We start from the raw sequence: 16,721 nt of genomic DNA, 5'->3' as shown, positions 1-16,721 counted from the left end.
AGAGAACTATTACTGAGACTCATTGGGGGAACAATTAAAAGCAGTAAAATGCAGCCACCATCATAATGAGGCTAAATAAATAAAGTCCTGTGATGGTAAATAAGACGACAGGCTCGCTGGCTGAAACAGGTACAGGAAACGCAGCTCAAGTTATAAGCAATGATCGTGTCAATTAGAGGGAAAAGCGGGGAACGCTGCGAAGCAACATCCTCCTCTCATTTAACTTCTAATACTTGCGTTCAGCACAGCGCTGAGACTGATCGTCAACATCAACAGCAGATCGTGAGCAAGACCTTCGAACAAGTCAAGGCCTGATTTGGATTTCTGTTTATATGTAGCTGAATTATGCAACGTGCAGTAGGCTGCTATAAAATCTTTTTTTTTTTTTTTTTTTTTTTTTTTTTTTTTTTACTGATGATTACTTTTAATAAAAGGTAGACATTTTTATATTACAAATTGGCCTTGAAAATCCTCTTAAGTGAAAAAATAAAATACATGGGCAATCAGTTCAAAACAGTGATTCTAAATTATTAATGCATCACTATAACTAATTAAACGAAAGTTAATATTAATCATTACACAAAGGAGCAAAATATCTGAACAGTTTGAGCACGAAAGTAAAACTGTTTGTTTTAATTTCGTATCTCCAAGCTTGATTGATATATATATATAAAAAAAAATCTTTTAAGAATTATGTTTTATTTTGCATTTTAAACTATATTTTAAAAAATACATGAACTCAAAACTACATTTTACCGTACCTGGTATTTTGTTGCAGATTGCAATAAAGCATTTTTTGGTCAACTGAGCAATTCTGAGGACTTAATTTTTAGTTTAGGTTTGTTTTTTTGATTTTCTTCCCAAATTAGAAACACCTCTTGCAATAAACTGATACCCATGAGCAAGTACCTCAGTGGGCAAACTGTTCATACAGAGAACTTCTTCCAGGGCCATTAAAATTTATTATCATGGGATAGAATCTAAAAAAGGGGAAAACTCCACCCCCAAGTGGCTGATAAAATAATTTTGGAAGTAAGAATCATTCTGTGAAAAGTAGCATTATCTTATTGGTCTCTCTTTACATGCTGTACACTATGTAAAGATTAATACAGAAATAATTTACATTGACTTCTGATAAATCTAAAAAAAAAATATTTGTTTGTTTGTTTATATTGTTGATATAAGCCAAACCCTAAAATTGATCATGTATATTGCATTAGCCAATAAAATATCTAATCATGTAGGGCTGTACACACCGAAGTCACTGAGCAATGACAGTGATGGGCCCACCCTCGTTCAACTGTGGCCCTCCCAATAAGATGCATTTTCAAATGGATCTAATTTACTAAAATAATAATTATAAACATTATAATTTCACTATGCATATTTAGTTAATAAAATATATAGGTAACATGGTCAATTACAGGCAGTTTCTTAATGGTCCCTCTTCCTATACATGCATATGCTTGTCCAAAATTATGTATTGTCAGTTTCTTTAAAAGTTATATATGTGGTGTCCCAATTGAACCTAAGTCTTAGCAATGAATAACGTCTACAAATGAAACCAGACATTTCTGCATTAAACTTTAGAGCCAAGCATGTATGAAGCATCATATTAGCATAGGTACAATGTCTGATCTGCTGAACAGATGTGTCCTTTGTGGAAACAAACACATAAACATTGTGACAGATGTTTACTGTTCTCCGCATCAAACTACATATTTGCAGCAGCGCGCATTTCTGTGGTCCTCGATGTATGCTCTCCTATGAACGCGAACAGAGACTTGATTATGAGAGCATCAGCGAAGCCCGTTGTCTGAAAAAATATCACTATGTTTTTTTTGTTCATATCAGTCGATATTTATAATTATCACAATAATTTTTAACTGAATGCACTTTTTTTTTTTTTTTTTTTTTTAAAGGGAGATTTTTGCTCCAATGTTAAAGTTGTAAAAACCAGACAGTTAAAATTTGGTTTGTTTCAAAAATTATTTATTTTCAGAAAATGACAAACACTTTTTGAATTCTTTATACTTTGAGTCATTTTTCCTTAACAAAATATCTCAATAGAAAAAATAAATTAATAATAATAATAATAATAATAATAATAATAATTCTTAGTTCTGCATGAGTAATATAGTTTCAAATCAAGAAACAGGTTTGTGTTACCCGATGATATTAATAATTATTTTTATTGCTCTCTAAGAAAAACACGCTTGATATTAGCTTGAGTTCTGAATGCAGATGGAGATTTATGTTCATTATCAAAATCAGTTATATCTTAAAAAATTCTGGCAATCTCATTTTTATATGGTGACATTTAAATATTCCCATTTTTTTAACCATTGGCCTTCCATAGTAGCATATGTTATTGTAAACGCTATAGCTTAATCACATACACACACACAAAAAAAAAAAACCTCCTCCAAAACATTTAATGTCTACATTGACTAAATAAAATTCGACACGGATACCGATTAAAACGCCTTCTGACTGTATCGTTGTGCACAGTGCTGACAGAATTATTTGTGTTCTTTACTAAATGCAATCGCTTTACAGCACTGTTTAGTGCCGCATGATCAAGACACATCCACGAGTAACGCATCTGCTCTAGTGAAGCTCACGCCGTGCGAGGACATTTATATTACACTATAATTATCGTTATCGATTTATCGCCCTGTATAGTTGTTTTACTGAATGACAGTCTCAAGAACAATGAAAGCTAGTTTGTATGCTCCTGTGGCTTATCTCGGATCACTTCCATTCATTATGTCGCAGAAAGCACAGCCACAGTTTTCCACCTGGACCGTTATTGACATTCATAGCGTCAACACACCTACTCACATTACACTAGAACTGAGGAGTGGAGAAAAGTCATTAGATAAAGCCAATCAAGGCCACAGCGTCCCTCACCGTCCCCCTGCGCTCAGAGCTAATGTGATCAATAAAAGCTGTGTGTGCTGTTGTACTGCGTGACCCTGAAAAACACAACCAGTACAGGAGATACACTCTTATATAAGCCCAACAAAACATGTTATCTGCTAACCTCGGGTCCCTTACAGCGATCGATACAGCCATCAGATTAGGCTGACCAGACGTCTACAACACGGGACAAATTTTGGTCAAAGGAGTCAAAAAAAAACAGGCCATCTCATCACACCGGTTGTAATGAGGTAAAATGGTGCTGTGATGAGCCATTTATGGGCTCCAGAGGCTGTGCTTCATTACACCTTTGGACCTCATTCACAGGCTGCTGTAAATCCCCTTCAAAGCATCGTGGTATAGTGGCAAATGTTACAGTAGATGTAACATGAGTAAATGCAAATAAAGAGTGTATAGTTTTTAGCAGTGATCTTAAGAGTACTAAAATTGTGTCAAAGGATGCACCAGACTGCATCGGTTATGAGGTGGTCCTCATGTTGAGGTTAATGAGGTCTGAGAGGTTGTGTGAATCTATCCTCATAAGGGAGCTCTTTAAATGTCACAGAATACTCAGAGGACAAATATTGCCTGTGAGACATTTATGAGAAGCAAATTGAGCTGTATGAAATTTCAGGCCATTGAACATACTGATCTGTTCTTGAGATCGCAATCCGGTGGCTAGTCCCCAAGAAGCCAAAGTGGAAGTTGTGCACTGATCAATAATTACGTCAATATAACAGACAGTCTGCTTTATTTTTATGCCACCCTAATTTCAATCCATCACTAATTGGACTCATGTGAATATTAATATGACAAGCTAGTTACTGTATACTGTAGGTGATTCTTTAATTGTCCTCTAGGATGATCTTGAAGGGATTTTTTAAAGCAATGCCAAATTTTAAATAACAGATAATAACTACCCAAACCTTTAACTTTCCCCTTTAATGTATATAAAATGTTAAGTTGAGATTCACACTCATCATTATCATCACACCGAGCATTTTATAGAAAATTTACAATAGGGCTGGACGATATGGCCAACATTTATATCACGGTATATTTCTTAATTTCGAGTGAAACTATATAATTCCTATATAGATATGAACATTAAAAAAAAAAAAGCCTCATAAAAAATGGCAAGAATACCCAAAATAGATGTCTGTACATACAAACTTATGAAAAATGAATTTATAAAACTATATAATAAAAAAAAAAGATCCACCTTATATTTGTATTTAGCCTTTATACAAACAAGATAAAATTGAAATAGGCCAATATTCACTACCATTCAAATTGATCACTTAGATTTATCATCACTTTCGACCAATTAAAAAAAAACAAAAGCAAAAAACAATTGCAGATAGACTTTTGCATTTCCATTTAAATCTGGCAGAAATATTTCATACACAAGAAAAAAAGTGTGATTTGCTATTGCGTTTGGATTATGTCTCCATGTATGCGTCTACAAATTGAAACCAGCAACTACAAATACATTTTGCAATTCCTTTCGAATATTGTCCAAAATATTGTCATTCCACATATGTTAGGAATTCCAAGGCTTATCTAATTAAAAAAAGGTCCCATTACATCACACAATATATATATTTGACACCATCAAACATTGTACAGTCCCCAAAAATCACTTTTATATAAATAATTGTATTAATCATATAATATATTTCAATGTTTTTCCATTTCATTTCATACCTGTGTAGCAATGAGGTAGAGCAGCTTCCCCAGGGGCAGAATCAAGAATTGTTTCAATTTACTGCTTTTGAAAATCTCTCGGATCAGTTCTGTGAACATGGCCATTGCCTAAGGAAAAAACCAACACACAAATTTGACATCTGTAGCTATAACATAAATCTAAATAAACTTTATGTAAAGTTCACCCAAAAATTCACCTTCACGAGCAAGCATACTTGAGCTATTATTTATCATATTAGATTAGCTCTATGTATGCGCGTTGATCAATATTTCCTTGTGAATATAATCTCTAAGTCACACAAAGTGACTATGTTTCCATCAACCTATTTTTATGCACATTTTGGAATATCACATAAAAAAAAAAAAAAAACACTGGATGGAAGCGCCAAGATGCGCATTATGATATGATATAATGATAATCACGATTATTTTGATTAAAATCATAATCACAGTTATTTTGATTAAAATCATAATTGTAATTATAAATAACAATTATTCTTTACTGCAAAAAAAAAAAAAAAAACTGCTAAAACCAGCCTTCTGACCAGCAAAGACCAGGCTGGATGACCATCTAAAATCTGTCAACCAGCTTAGGTAATTTTTATTTATTTTTTTTCAGCAGGGAAATGCTATAACATTTCATGTGTCCTTTAACCAACCTCCACTTACTATACACTGACTTCATTTAACCAATTAGGATAATACAAAACTCATGGTTTTGGTTAGTGTTTTGTCATCTGTATTCACATGACATTACACTACAAGTGACAATTTGTTCGCAGATGGGAAAAAGCCACTCAGATCGCACAGTAAATTTGCTCAAAGATTGTTAATACACGCAGAAAACTAACATTGCCATGCCATTTTCAACACGAAAACTGGTAAAAACTTTAGAAACTATTTATAATATAAATACTAGGGGTGTAACGGTACGTGTATTCGTACCGGACCGTTTCGGTACAGGGCTTTCGGTACGGTGCACGTGTGTACCAAATGCAATATTTTGATTGCGGAACATATACATTTTCGTGTTTCCAAACAAACATATTAAGTGCCGGAAGTCTCCGCGTTCAGCGCAAATCCCGCCCTGAAGCTGATTCCAAGGCTGGTGACACACAGGCTGCGTCGCATGAACGTGGCGTTTCTGCTGCGTCAGGTGCGTGACGGCTGCCTCGCGTTTTCTGTGTCTTTACACACCAGAATCGTGCCTGACGCGGTGCTGGCGTGCTGCTGCTGCTGTAGGTTACATAAAGGGAGGCGGCCGACAGACCAGGATCTTGTCTTCACGACAACAATATCTATACTTCATGTCGAGCATAAATATAAAGCCTACTGATAAAGGACACCGTCAACAGTATTGACGGCAAAATAGAATATGTTTGACAGGTGTGTCACCGGCCTAAGGTTTTCAAAAGGCATCACACGAGTGTGAACATCACTACAACTAGGAAAAAAACGATTGTAATTCAAACGCAGCTCCCGTCAGCATTTAAACAGACCTTTGCTCTTAATTCCGATCGGTCCAACGCTATAACGAAATCTGAGCAGGTCTAAAAACTGAAACTGTTGATGCCTACAAGCTGGGATTGGTAATGCTGCACTGTAATCGTAGTTTTTTTATTTTTCATTATATTTTATTATATGATATTGGTTTAATTTTAATTGAGACTGATTGTATTTTATTTAGTGGAGAACTTTGCAACAGTATTTTATTTCCTATTCTTTTTTTTATTTTATATATATTTTATTAAAAAGTATTTTAAAGTGTAAACAAATTGTAAAAAAAAAACGTTTAAAGTAATAAACAACCTGCAGTTTAATGTTTGAATTTCTTTACCTTACTGTACCGAAAATGAACCAAACCGTGACTTTAAAACCGAGGTACGTACCGAACCGTGATTTTTGCGTACCGTTACACCCCTAATAAATACCAATAATTCCAATTTATGTACCCTTTTGCCCATTTTATTGTCACATTTATTCCTCAAACACAATAGATCCATTATTGAAACTCAGTGAAATTTTGATCATGGCACATTTGGTTACACAAACAGAACAAATGGCTTGTGATAAAAAAAAAAAAACACATTGTCTATATCACATTTTCATGTAAGCAGAATATCGTGGAGGAGAGATTGCTAAACTCGTATGTTTTTATATCATCATCATCATCACTTGTTCCGCCATCAGTGAGTGAGCAAATTTGTGCCAGATTGCACAAATTAAATAAAACACCGGGCAGAAATTGTATCCTTATAGGAGAAAAGCTCTGTTTTGGGGATTAAAGCTCTTCACATATGGCAACCACAAGCATGAACGCTAGTGAAGGCTTGTTAGCAATGCAAGATAACGCAAATTAAAAACAGGATAAATAACGAGCCAGCCAATAGTGACGATTATTTTTAATTAAATGAGAAAGGTGTATATCATTATCGAGATTAAAATAAGATTAATAATGCAGCCCTACCAGATACAATACTGATTTGACCGGAAACAAATTATTATTATTATTATTTTGCGTTTATCGTGTTTTGCAACCACTCTTCATATGCTTCTCTCTGCAGGTGCTATGCAAATGCCCTACGTAGCATATTTGGCCCTGTGACAGATAAAGTCTCATAAGTGATGACTTTGCAGGCAACAGATGTTGGTGGTTGTGTTTGATGAGTCTTGGCAGCGAGAGACTTATAGTGATGATTTCTGTTACACAGAAAGAAACAAACAAGGCTAAGCTGTCTTGTTCAGCCACGCAAAGTAATTCCTGCTCTAGAATGTATCATTATCATCAGCAAACACACACAAACTCCCTTCTATGGCATTCTGCTATTATCCACACACACACAAGCTATCCTGCTTTAGAAAACATAATTGTCAGTACACACACATATAGCATGTTTGTCAAGCTGGGTATAAGAAGGTTTAGTCAGTACAGATGTGGCATGGTGGAGAATACTGTGGAGCAATAGACTGGCCTGAAATCAAGTGTAGGTTTTTAAGCTAAGCATCCAAGAACTCACGACTAAAGAGTCTGAGCTGAATCCTACCTGAGGTCTAGCTGGCTCATTATCAAAGATGAGTATTACACATAATTAATGCTGCACTGTGCCACCGGAAAGCAACACTATCCTTAATACAAACAAAGCTAATCCAAAACTCTCTCTTAGTTTTATGTTTAATCTCCTGGTTCTAGTCATGATTTGCACTTTAATAGGGTTTTATGTTTAAGGAACAGCTGTCTCTGTGTGTTTAAATGTAGTCAAATAGCTCTAATCAACTTTATGGTAAAAAGCCTTTGTTTGATGTCACTAATGTCACTTTGTCGTGCCATGCATATTAATTAATACATCTCATTATGATGTTTTTATTTTGTTTTTATCTTGTAAAATAAAACTCAGTCTGTGATATTCAGAAATATTTTTTTTTTTTTTGCAAAATATCATATATTATATTTTAAAGGTCTATCTATCTATCTATCTATCTATCTATCTATCTATCTATCTATCTATCTATCTATCTAGCCATGCAGCATATAGAGTAACTCCTTCTATGAAGAGAAAGCAGTGAACAAGTGCCCATATTTAGAACATATTATAGATATTCATTTATTTATAAGATATTATACAATAATATAAATTTGTTTGTTTGTGATGCCCCCTACAGTTTGTCACAACATAATTTCCATAATTAATTTGTGTTATTTAATCATGTGATGGTATATTATATTGTTTCCTGTTATATTATATTATAATATAATGAACGCTGAACAAAATTATAAACGCAACACTTGTTTTAGCCCCCATTTTTATGAGCTGAACTCAAAGATCTAAGACTTTCTCTATGTACACAAAAGGCCTATTTCTCTCAAATATTGTTCCAATCTGTCTAAATCTGTGTTAGTGAGCACTTCTCCTTTGCCGAGATTATCCCTCCACCTCACAGGTGTGGCATATCAAGATACTGATTAGACAGCATGATTATTGGACAGGTGTGCCTTAGGCTGGCCACAATAAAAGACCACAACATTTAAAATGAACAGGACACTTATGATAACACAACACACAAAAAGGATACATGAAAATGCATGTGCCCTGTGTTTATCAATATGCTTACATTAACTAGGTAAAAAGAAAAACTGAAAGTAAAAATTTATTTGACTGATCCCCAAGGTTTCTATAGATATCACAATATATCGATATCGTGAATTCATTTGGCCACAATAACCGTGGTGTGAAAAATCTAATTTCGTGACAGCCGTAATCTTTTGAAATATGATGTCTGATTAAATGAATGGGTGGAGAATTTTATCAGCCAGCATATTTTCAACAAACTACTAAGTGAAAAAAAAAGTTTGTACTTTGTAACTTGTACTTTGTACTAAGTAACTTATCTTTTGACTTTGTAGACCTCATATGAAAAGAGTCACCTTACTTAAGATTCATATTCCTAACAACAATATCGACAGCCCAAGACAGAAGGACACAAGAAGAGGGGAGTTATATGAGATGCAGATCTGATCAACTGCTGCTCAGAGAATCAATATTATTCCCCGAGTCAGTCAGACAAATGCAGTCAAACTGTGTCTTAGACGTCCAGCGGGCAGAGAGAGGGAGAAACAGAGTGCCCTTGATACTCTCTCACTAGTTTCCAATCACACCGATACTCTTGTGTGCCACTTAAAATTCAACTCTGAAATATTCACTCCCTCCGGCACAAGGCACTGCAGATGGCACTGCCTTTATGCACTGACAGAATCTGGATTTTTAATACATTTCTCTATGAAATATATATGGCAGAAGTAACTTTAAAATGACTTTCCAGAAAATGGTTTACCATCAAATAAATCAAGAAAAAAAAAAAGAATCCAGCTCATCCCTGTGGTACCTCCTTCAGATGGCTTCGCTGTAATTCTCAGCAGTGTGTAATGGGATTGGTCAGGGGAAACACTGTCAGGCTCTTCAGAGGGTAACTGTGAATTTAGGCTAGGGGCACGGGGGATTGCCGGTGCCAAGGACAATGATTAATTTACCACTTCATTAGACTAGTGCTCAAGTATTCATGGTGAACACAGACACTGAGGGTTTCAGGGAGGATTAGAGAGGGAGAAGGACCAAGTGTTTTGGAGGGCTTGTAGAAAGAGAAAGAATGCAAAAACGCAAAGCAAAGGAAACTTTTTCTGAGAGGAGACTTTTCTGCTCTGGCTGTAATTCTGTAATTTCCTTCTTCCTGCATCAAGCCCCTGTGCAACATGTCTATTTATAGAGGCTTTTATCGTTGCCATGGCGACGAATTAGCCCAAGTTTCTTTTAGATGATGGATACTGCCATGGCTGAAACTTACCTAAGAGGATCCTCTTATTGCAAACCTTCCAGCTCGCACAAACAACACTCATTACAGCTCAAAATCCATATTGTGACTTATTTTATAATAGACTTCTCAGGAAATAATGTGCAATTAAGGCTGGAATACACTACATGACTTTGTTGCCACAATTCGCCGTTGCAGTTAACCAGTTTCACAGAAAATCCATGTATAACAAGCAGACTTTTTTAGCTTACATTCACTTAAGCCATGGCCTGTATACAGTATCCGCATTAACTTCAACTTTACTTTATTGCCATTCTTCCACATAGACAATATACAGAAGAACGAAATGTGGTTCCTGACGGACCAGGGTGCAACGACACTGACAAAACAAGTATACACACGAGTTCATGACAACAGGGATCACACATAAGGGCACATTAATTATAACAAGCAATAAACATGACGAGCACAATAAATATAACATGGCAGAAGTGTTAAATGGGGTAGAAATGTGAAATTGTAGGAATGTAAGAAATGTTACAGTTTAAGAATAAAGTGCTTGTGCACAACTGAGGTGGCTCAGAGCAGATATTATGTTAGAATATGTGCATTTGCATAGAGTGTCTTTAATGCACATTGGGTGAGTCGAGTGCAGGTGTATGTTAACTGACCATTGTGCAGTTGTGCAAGAGTGTCTGTAGTGCACAGCTAAATGAAAGCAAGATTTCATTCACTTCATAACATACACTTCTGCCCAAGCTAGTGTAATTCCATTGGTGATGGCTTTCAACAATATGAGTGAGCCTCAGGATTTTTTTAAATTTATAATTAACTTTTAATTTATATCGGGTGGTTCTTTGACTTTAATGCACATCAGATGTGATTATGCCAATTATACAATGATCTGTTGTCGACATAGACTATTTAAAGCCAGTGCTTACTGTGAGTTTGCAGCAAAAAATAAATAAATAAAAAAATAAAATGTGATTGAAAGGATAAAAATAAAATAAAAAAGTTATTTTAAGTACATGTGTCATTAGATTAAGAATTCTGAGTAGAGCAGTAAAATTATATTTATTTGGATGAATTATATTTATTTAAAAAACAGCGACATTAACACCGTAATAAAAATAATAAAAAATCACAGAGAGCAGCGTCTCAAAACAAGTGTTTGTGCTACTGATTCTGTGTGCAACCTCTTATATGAGGAAGAAAAAAACTGTTCCTAGTCTTTTAGCCAAGACGAATGAACAAACACTAGACAAACATTTAAGGGATACAGTACCACATACACATACCACTTATTACTCAACTTTTTTTTGCGTTAACTTAGAGTTTTCAAAGCAATTGTCCTGTACACAGCAACAACATTACAGTACTATTAATACTGAGGTCACTGAAATTAATAGTATAGTCAGAACTATAACAGGACACAAGATGGCAGCAGCTGTGTTTGTACGAAATGAGAGAACGAGAATGAGAATGTATCCATTTTGATGCCTTTTGTTTTAAAAGTTGTTAAGATTTTTCAAGTCGTGTAGTGTATTCCAGCCTTTAGCTCAATATATTATGCCCTCTAGAGTGCAGAAGAACCATAAGAAAGCAGCTCTGCTTTTTTCTTGCCAAAGAGAAGCACTGAAAGAAATCGCCATGACAGGATCGGCCGCTCAGACACAGAACCCCCGTAGAGCACCGGGGAGAGAGTCCATCACCCTGAGCACTTCTTCAATACCGACCCACTGAGCCCAGGAAAGCCAGAAAGAAGAACCCGTTGAGAGAAGCAGCAAAGTTTAAGCCTGTATTGTGTGAAATGCCCCAAAAACTCGGCCTTGCTAGATTACGACAGACGGCCATTTTGTGCCACTGTCTGCGGTAGTCTGGGTGGTACTGCAAAATGAAAAAGAGGTAGGAAATTTCATAGCGAAATGGAAGACAAATGTGTTAAATCAAGGATTGGGGTGGAAGAATTTGCTTATGAGTAACCTCGACGCATCTGTGTAGTGCTTTGATGATTACTGAAAGCTTTTATAACCCTGTTTGGATGAGATATTTGCCTTTGTATTTGTAAAGGCCGAGACAGAGATGTAAAAAGCTAATTTCACCTGGCTTTTACTGGATTTCAAGTGCTTTGGAGAGCAGAGAAATTATTTTTGCTTCGTATTTTCTCCTCTGAGTGGAAGCTGAGAATAAGCAAATACAGAAATGCTACAGTGACACCTGCTGGTGTGTCTTGGTATTTTCAAAAATGTTTGTTTTAATTTAATTTGATTGTTAAAATCTCCATCTTTAAACACACAAGTCTCACCTCCATGACTGGAATGTGGTCTCTGAGCTCTGTGCAGTGGGAGGACATCAGTCCAATCACTCGCATCACTTCGCCCCTTCTAAAACACAAATTTGGACAATTAAATGGCTCTAATGCAGCTGTTCATTTTATTAGAGTTAAAATCTGACATTATTTAAAGATAATGGCATTTTGTTTCATCTTATGTGCAATCTGTCTTTCTTTGATATCTACTTACTTGCTTACTCTTAAATCCTTCTTTCTTACTCATTAACTGGTTGTTCAGTGTAAAAAAAAAAAAACAACAACAAAAAAAACAACTTCCAATTTAGTTTAGCAACCTTAAACTCATGAATTCAATGACTGTACTAAATAACTGTTTATCAAAATTATTATTAATGCATTCAAATTCAAATTTGGGGTTAGTGTGTATATGCTGTTCTTTTTCAAACAAATTTCTATTAATCTAAAAATACAGCTGAAAATTCAGTTTAGCTATCAGGAATAAATGACATTATTAAATACATTGAAATAGAAAACAGTCTCAGTATCACTGTTTTACTGTATTTTTGTATCAAACACAGGCAGCTTTGGTGAGCATAATAAACTTCTTATAAAAAAAAATAAAAATGTAAAAACATACAGAAACCAAACGTTTAAACGGTACTGTATATAATTATACAACTGCTGCAACACACACACCCTGTGGTATAATCACTGTAACACACAACCTCCTGTGGGATTCTGCATATTTGAAAAAATTTTGTAATACTGTCTAACCACACCACACATCAGTCTTAAATGAGCATTGTTTAATGCTGGTTTTCAGTGTCATTTAAAACTAAAATTGTTCTGTCCGTTGCCTGGTGACTGTAGTGCGGAGATGGAGGCTGTAATCCTGTGAAGGGCCAGTGAGACACATGCCTATCATTCCTTCCACTCAGAGCCAAAGGGACTGAGAGGAGAGAGACAGGCACTGCATTACTCGGAGCAGACACTCCAAAACAGGCGCCGTTACTGTCATACGAGAATACTACACTATAGTTCTGATCCAGTGAAAGTGTGAAGCAAATTTTTACTATTTAATGCAGGGCTTTGACATTAACCCTTGTCCGCTTGTCTGGGACAAGTGGATTTTGTGAAGGAGCAAGTGAAAGAGAATTTTACTTGCCCAACCGGACAAGTAACCCAATTAAAACAACAATAACAAACAATGACTATGGCAGCAGCGAAACTTTGGTAAGAATGATTCAGATTTTATTACTTTCAGTGTAAACAGTGACTGATAATGGGTCAAGCATGCCCCACAAGTCCTGAAAGTGAAGCCAAAGCGTTTTCAATGGCTGCAGTATAGGTCATAAGCCCCGCCTTCTCCATTTAATCTAATGGGATGTGAGACGAACAAAATAATTAATTTACACTTCAAAGGTAGTTCTTATGCTGATTTATGTTCAAGTGTAAATGTTTCCTAATAAGTTCGATTTGAGTTAGTTATTTGATGCTATGAAAACGGGGTGTGGTGTCATGATTGTGATCTTGTGATTGGGTCTGCAGGAGTTTGGGCAGGACTTTGATACATCCAGGACTTATGCAGCTAACTAATAAGGTGCAACTGCACACACACACACACACACACAAACAACATGAACAAGCATAATGCGGTAGAAAAAGATAAATATTCTATATAACATATGATATAGGTAAAGAACATCACACGACCAAGCACTAGCACGATTACAAATGCGACATTGATTTTATACAGCAGTAGTTTATTAAACAATTAGTTGATATTAACTGACTTTCAAGTTAGACACATTATTGACTGATTTTGAAAACTAAAATTGTTCCAAAAAAAGCCACAGCAGAACAGTCGCGCATCTACAAGCAACATGGTGGCGTTTCGTTACTGAATGATTCAGCATTTTTTTTTTTTTACAAATTGGGTGAGTCAGTGATTCAGTAAGCCATTCATAAAGACAGTCACCTGCTTTATTTATTGAATGGCAATAGCAATTTGAACAAATTGGTTGAATCAATGACTCACTCATTAAGACAATGACTTGCCACCATCTACTGGTGGTTTGGTTTCATAATAAAATGTATCATTGCATTTTTCCAACATTTCATATTTACTAAATATAAATATAAAAAAAAATAATTGCAATTTTACTGTGTAAATTATGACTGCACGATTAATCGCATGTGATTGGCATTGCGTGTCTTGCTAGTAAACCCGGTTTACTGTGATATTCAATAAATATCAATCACCTGCTTTCAAATGGAGCGGCACTCACAACACAGAGCCATAGTTCACTGACAAGCTACGCAATATCGCATCCATAACCGAATGCGATTCATCTTCAATTATGATGCGATATTGCGCCATTGCGTAGCTTGTTAGTGAACTACAGCTCTGTGTAGTAAGTCAAGGCTTAAAGTCAAGCTCTGTAATGGTACATTATCAGATAGATATCAGACATCTAATATATCTGATCGATTTAGTGAAATCCAAAGAAAAACAAAAATCACTATGAAAAAATAAAAGAATTATACAGAAGAATTACACTTACATATCCCAGTTCGGAGCATGTCAAATCTGTTGAACCAGCACAGGGAACTATGTTAAAAAGAGAGAGAATTATTATTTTTTTTTTTACATTGTGAGATTTTCAATATATATTCATATTTCATTAAATCAACCTCTTTTTGGACTCTTAACAACACGGTTTCATATATGTCACAGGTCAGGATAATCCTAGTCTCAGCCTCAAACATCACACCCACAGACCGTTGGATAAACGTCTGATGCATAAGGGACACAAAAGTGGAAACACTTGAGTGTCGAACTCTCGGATTGGTTGAATTCTGCAAGATTTACACGAGAAGTGTGTGTCACGTTCTTTAACATTACCTGGAAACAAAAATGCCGTGATGCCAAACCCCCTCGCGAAAGAAGAAAGCTGTAGTGTTTATAACTATGATGACGAGCGCTTATCAGGATCAACTAAAAGCTGGATTTTCAAAAGTATGGGAAATATTTAAAGTTGGCAGCATAAAATCTTTAAAATATTTCCAAGAGTTTTACACACTTATTGTGGCAACATTTCCTCGCCTCAAAACGTGACGATGAATGAAACGAACTGTGATTGGTTGTTTGACATGTCGGTCAAATGGGCGGGCCCTTGCCCAATGAAAGCTGCCATGAATTCCAGATCTTCAGACTGAAGGTCTGGCTACGTGAGACTAGGACAATCCCTAGTAAAGAGCTTGTGTGAGTGCTTCTGTGTCGTTATTCGATCAAAGTTGTCATAACATCAAGTAATTATTTTCTGACTCAAAAATAATTGGTCACATGGCATTTACAGCTCAGGTGATTGGCTCCAAAAAAAATAAATAAAATGCCACAGAGATAAATGTAAACATTATTAGTGGTAAGATACCTGGTGGCCAGAGGAGGAATGTACTGGTGTACAAGCTACTGTCACAAAAAAATAGGGGTGGAACAGTTCTCTACACACGGTTTGGCATGCGCTAGGACCGCGGTTCAACTTAAATCTGACAACGCACCTATAATATGGTTTGCTATAAATAACATGTAAAACAAACAGGGTTCCACTAATGTATGTTTCTGGTGATGGATGCACATTCTGGCTTCCCAGACATTACAATAACAGCTATGAAAAGAAAAAAAAGAAAAAAACAATGTTGACAAACTACTCACTCTCCTTAAATGCGAATGCCGTATGCTGGAATATGAGCAATCATTTATTCCTTTATCATCGGAGTGCTACATAGCCTACCCACAGATGAGACCAATGTGCACTAAACATACTGTATCAGTGCACTGGATTAGTGCATTCTCTTAAAGTGACCACACGTTTTTAATATTAATCAAGCAACAACAACAACAAAAAAGCTTTTGTAACTTAAAAAAAAAAAGATTCATCTTTAATTTACACAGTCAAATATGCAATGCTGTTTTACATTACTTTATCCAATGTCTGTGCTAATGTTAGATTTAAAAAAAATGAAAATCACTGTTTATTGTATTTGTATCTTTAATCCATTATATTTACTTGTGCAGTTGCTTGTAGTTAGATATATTTATTCTTATTTAACCGTGAGTATGATGAACCGTTGCACCCCTACAAAAAAAATGGCACTCAAATTATATTTTATTATTTATCTGAATTTACACTGGCATAAAGTTTTAGTATAAATACACAACCTTAAGGTGCCACTGAAACTCCACACATTCTATATCAATTTCCACTGAATACAGTTTCCATTCATGAAAGCCAAGGAAGAGGAAGCTCATTTTCAGACAGAGGCGAGGACGGCAGCAGACACCCATTCCTCAGCGGACACACTATTGTTCAACTTCCCTCATTAGGTGGCCTAGTGCAAACTTTCAACTGCTCCATAATACTGCAAAAGAAATGTGAGATTTGCACTGCATGGAATGGTTGCAGATTAAAAGGTTCTCTTAAGTCTATTTTTATTA

The 16,721-nt window shown here is 35.6% G+C and overlaps 1 protein-coding gene across 4 annotated transcripts in view; it reads right to left on the bottom strand.

Annotated features, from left to right (window-relative positions):
- The window catches only part of LOC113116192 (serine/threonine-protein kinase ULK4-like), a 194,820-nt gene that overhangs the window by 175,744 nt on the left and 2,355 nt on the right, over positions 1-16,721 (bottom strand). For 3 of the 4 annotated variants that reach the window (XR_003293986.1, XR_003293988.1, XM_026284177.1), the window contains exons 2-4: positions 14,788-14,834; positions 12,239-12,317; positions 4,630-4,737 (exon numbers count right to left, since the gene is read on the bottom strand). Coding sequence is in view for 1 of the 4 variants with exons in the window: in XM_026284177.1 (XP_026139962.1) it covers positions 4,630-4,737; positions 12,239-12,304 (174 nt within the window). In the remaining 3 variants the exon portion in view is untranslated. The remainder of the gene's footprint in view (positions 1-4,629; positions 4,738-12,238; positions 12,318-14,787; positions 14,835-16,721) is intronic. The other variant, XR_003293987.1, reaches the window with a different exon arrangement.

The sequence above is a fragment of the Carassius auratus genome, chromosome 16 (assembly GCF_003368295.1).
Source record: "Carassius auratus strain Wakin chromosome 16, ASM336829v1, whole genome shotgun sequence".
NCBI lineage: Eukaryota > Metazoa > Chordata > Actinopteri > Cypriniformes > Cyprinidae > Carassius > Carassius auratus.
Note: the sequence above shows the minus strand (reverse complement) of the source record. Positions and strands in the feature narration are given on the sequence as shown.